General features: G+C 46.9%; 1 protein-coding gene across 1 annotated transcript; it reads left to right on the forward strand.

Annotated features, from left to right (window-relative positions):
• Positions 1-1160: 1160 nt before the first annotated feature.
• PCYB_091510 (hypothetical protein) lies at positions 1161-4096 on the forward strand (the record flags this gene model as incomplete). Its single annotated transcript, XM_004222264.1, has 5 exons — positions 1161-2053; positions 2339-2613; positions 2899-3661; positions 3827-3854; positions 4028-4096. 5 exons carry the CDS (start codon positions 1161-1163, stop codon positions 4094-4096), a joined length of 2028 nt encoding a protein of 675 aa, XP_004222312.1.
• Between the last annotated feature and the right edge of the window lie 272 nt (positions 4097-4368).

Below are 4368 nucleotides of genomic sequence, written 5' to 3' on the forward strand. Positions count from 1 at the left end.
AAAAAAAGTTAACAGGTTCGTATTAGAACAGTTCTTCGGGTAGGTATGTAAATATAAATATGTAGATAAATTTTTTTTTTTTTTTTTTTATTTTTCTGACTTGCTAAAAATCGCGAGGTTATCACGAGCAACTCTTTTATGGAATGTTTTTTCGTTTTTTTTTTTTTTTTTCTTCTTTTTACCCTCTCGTTGCATCCCGATGACACAGAAATACCGCGCATGGAATAACTTTGCTGCACTGAAATAGTTCAACGTTCGTACATCCGCCCCGGGCGCATGCAAAAAAAATAAAGTGCGTATATACAAGTGTGTATTTTGTGCGCGCCTATATAAGTACAGGGGTGATTTACTGCCATCTGGGCGTGCTATACACCGCCACATTTTTTTTTTTTTTTTTTTTTTTGCTTCACCGTGTACCGCCCCAATGAATTTCCTTTTCGCTTTGTTCGTCTCCTTGTACAACATCTTCCTGCACGAGAGTAAAAATGTCGTAGGTGAAACACTCAAGGAGTATAAAAGCAGAAGGGGCACCACCGGTGATCAGTACTTCTACATACACATAAGTCTGCATGAGTGATGTGGCAGGGGGGAGATATGTTCGGTGCGGCAGAGGGGATATTTTTGCGGTGCGGCAGGGGGGATATTTTTGCCAGTCGGCCCAGACCAACCGCAATTCTCCAAAAGGGCTGGGGCTGCAGCACAGGGTGCACAAAAATGGCCGCCAAAAATGGGCGACAAAAATGGCCGCCAAAAATGACTTCAAAAAATAGCTGCGTAAAAGTGTGCACCAAAATAGCTGTGCAAAAATGCCCGCACCAAAATAGCTGTGCAAAATTTCCCGCACCAAAATAGCTGAGCAAATTTTCCCGCGCCAAAATAACTTCACCAAACCATCGCACATCACGATTTAATGAAAATGCGCATGCTGTCCCAGCGCATGGTCTGAGGAGTGCCCACCGCGCAGCCCTTTTCCCCGCATCGCCACCATCGCGGTAATAGCGGCAATAGTGGCAATAGGGGTAATAGCGGCAATAGCAGTAATAGCGGCAATAGTGGCAATAGCGGCAACAGCGGCAACAGCGGCTTTTCCGCTTGGAAAAAAAGGCACATGCGCTACACGAAGAAAAGAAAGAGGGGGAACGCCGAGGGAACGATGAAAGATGGCGCAGAGCCTGCGCGAAGGAGCGCCAGAGCACCCAAACGAACAGTCAACAGCCACCTCGCCGGAAGACGCAGTCATATGCCCAAGCGGACAACTCAACCAAAAGGAGGACAAAAAAGGTACACACAAAAAAAGAAGAGATCAAGTATTCAAAAATTTTATCTACCAAAATATTTTCAACAAGGATCGTTTTACGAATATATTTAAAAAAAAAATTGGCCATAGTACAGGAGGGAAACGTAACGACGAGGATGGTAGCACTGGAAGAAATCAACAAAACGTGTCTGTGGATGACCAACTCACAAATGAAGATGAAGAATACATGCTGTTTTTAAGTTACATATACAACGACATAACGTCATTTATTGAGATTAATAAAAATTACCACTTAAAAAATTCCAACTACGCCGATCTTGAAGACCTCATTTTGGAAATCTGCGGGACCGTCTGCCGTGATGCCTTTCGCAATATAAAGTCGATTTTTAAGTCGCCCGAGGGGGGCGCAACAAGGCAGGGGAGTGTATGCAAGCATGCAGGAGACGTAAATGACCATGTCGGAGACGTAAATGACTATCGTGCCGATCGATACAATCACGATTCACATGGTGACAAGGGAAAGAGTGAACCCCTTCAAGGTTACTCCCCCAGCACAAACGATTCCTCCTTCTTCTTCATACCCCCCATGGAATACCTAGTTACACATATACACAAGCTGACCTCAAAAAAAGATGATGCCAAAAACGTCTGCCATTTCTCATCTGACATTAATGAATTTTTAAAAAATAACAACTTCGATAAACACCCCATTTATGGTTCACTCCCAAGGGGGGATAACCCGAGAGAGGATGGGAAGGCTACTGGCCAGGGAGAGGAGGCAGACCCTTTTTTCCAGTGTGATATTTCTGAGCAACGAGGGGAGACTCTCCCCTCCGTAGGGGAGAGCTCAGCTGCTACTCATAAGACAGTCCGCGAGAACAGTCACAGTCTTTTGGATAGCCACCCAAGTGGTTATATCGCGTTAGAAACGGAACTGTCACACGCACACACGTGGGGGGAAAAGCACCCCCCTTGCAGTTGCAGCGGTAGTAACAGCTGCAGTAGTGGAGACAACACCGGTCGTAATAATCTGCGCAGCGAAGGTGACACATCCCTCCCAGACGTCCCCCCAACGCACAGTCAGGAGGAGCGACTCCTTTTGGAAGATGCAGCGGAGGAGCTCACCCCCAATGAGAAGAAACATGACGAAGAGGGGGTCCAACATGATCATGCTTATGCACATGTTCATACCCATTCCCCACCAGTAGAGCATACACAGGTGGGCACCAATTTTGAGGTCAGCTCGAACAATGGCGGAGCTACCATCTTTGCGGACGTCCACAACTTCAACGAAAATGAAGCCATTTGGGCTCACCGGAAGAGTCCTGATGAATTAACTTGCTCCCTCATGAACGGTACGACTCGTTCGGACTGGGGCGGTGCGATTTACTCCCCTTTATCAGGGCCCAACTATGCTAACGATTCCGACTCGAATGATGGGCGACCGAATGGAGCCACGCAGGGGAATGTCCCCCACGAGGGTTCTGAAGATGATGACTGTAAAGATGGTGACTGCAAAGATGGTGACTGCAAAGATGGTGACTGTAAAGATGATGGTGTCGATTCGGTGGAGGGGGAAACCACAGGCGATCCGTTTTTGCGGGGGGAAAAATTCCTGAATGGTAGCTCGCAGGGGGGAGAGGAGGCCCACAGGGACATACATCATTACAGCCAGTCCAACTGTTCCAAGCAGGTGAGCCGCTCCAACCCTGAGGATGAAGTATTCGAGGACTGCCTAGATGATTATGTTAAGCCAGCGCGCGCCCCTAAGGACAACCAGGACACGGACACAAACGATGATGACTCGGAGGTGGACTCAGATGGAGAAGGACACGACACGGCAGACGATGTGGACGACGTCGCAAGTGAAATGGGGGACGCGAATGGGGCAAATACGCCCAGCGAGGACAACCCCCCCGATAATCAAACAAGCAACAATATCAGACGAGCAGAGGACGTGCATCTGTGCGGAGGACAAAATAGTGACCAATTGGAGGATGATAAAGAGGGCATCACAACAGAAGGGAAAGACTCGCCAAAAGAGCAGCCCCTAAAAGGGTACTACCCCTCTAAGATGGAACAACAGAATGAACCCCCCCAAAGGATAATTGAGCTGGACCCAAAAGAATACCTTGAAAAACAGAAAAAGATGGTGAAAAATAAAACGTATGCAGACTTAGACGCAAACCCTGAGAGTAGGAGAGAATTTACAAAAAATGAGAATCCCCACGATGACTACTACCACTTTAAGTACCTAAATAAATGTGAAAATATTTCGAATCCGTACCAGTACACAAAAGTGGAGAAGAAGGCCAACATCCAGGTGACGCCATCTCCCTTCCCGCAGTTTTTGAGGGACATTCAGATTTACAATATCAGTCAGAAGAAAATCCGCCTGAAGAAGTACGCCCGGCCCCCTTAGCGCCCCCCAGGCGGGCGGTGGCACCCTATGTGTGTGCTCGCCGTCCGAAAAATTGTGCACACATGTGCGTATATACGTAAATGTATATACATAAACATATACATACACAAATATATATACTTTTTTTTTATTTTTTTTCTGCGTAGAACGAACATAGCGCTGAGGAGGGACGACGTAGGCCTGCACAGAATGACGACCCATGGGAAATATTCCCATCGCATACATGCTCACCATTTTGATCGATTAATCGGGCTCCTGCCGAGTGATCCTCGTGATCCGCTTGATCCGCGCGCAAAAATGGAGTTGTCTCCCATGACATATGTTTCTCCTGTCCCCCATTTTCACAGGCCGACGTGGGGATCCCAGAAAAGACGACAAACAAGAAAAAAAGGCAGACCAGAAAAAGGACAAAATGATCGTTACAATTATGGCTGTTGTGATGGTGACAGCAGGACAGGGGAATGTTACTCATATGCGCTTTGCCTGTGTATGTTTTTTTTTTTTTTTGTAGCACTGCCTTGATTTTTTTCCTCATTGGGCGAATTCCTCCGTTCGATTTGTTCCTCCTGTGAGGGCGCCCATAAAATGCTTTCCCTCCTTTGTCCCGTCCCCTTTGACTCCGCGTCGCTTCGGCCTGCACAACGTGTGTAGTCCTTCTATATAGGAGTAAACCTTTTTGCTTTTATAT

Source organism: Plasmodium cynomolgi, chromosome 9 (genome assembly GCF_000321355.1).
Source record: "Plasmodium cynomolgi strain B DNA, chromosome 9, whole genome shotgun sequence".
Lineage (NCBI taxonomy): Eukaryota > Apicomplexa > Aconoidasida > Haemosporida > Plasmodiidae > Plasmodium > Plasmodium cynomolgi.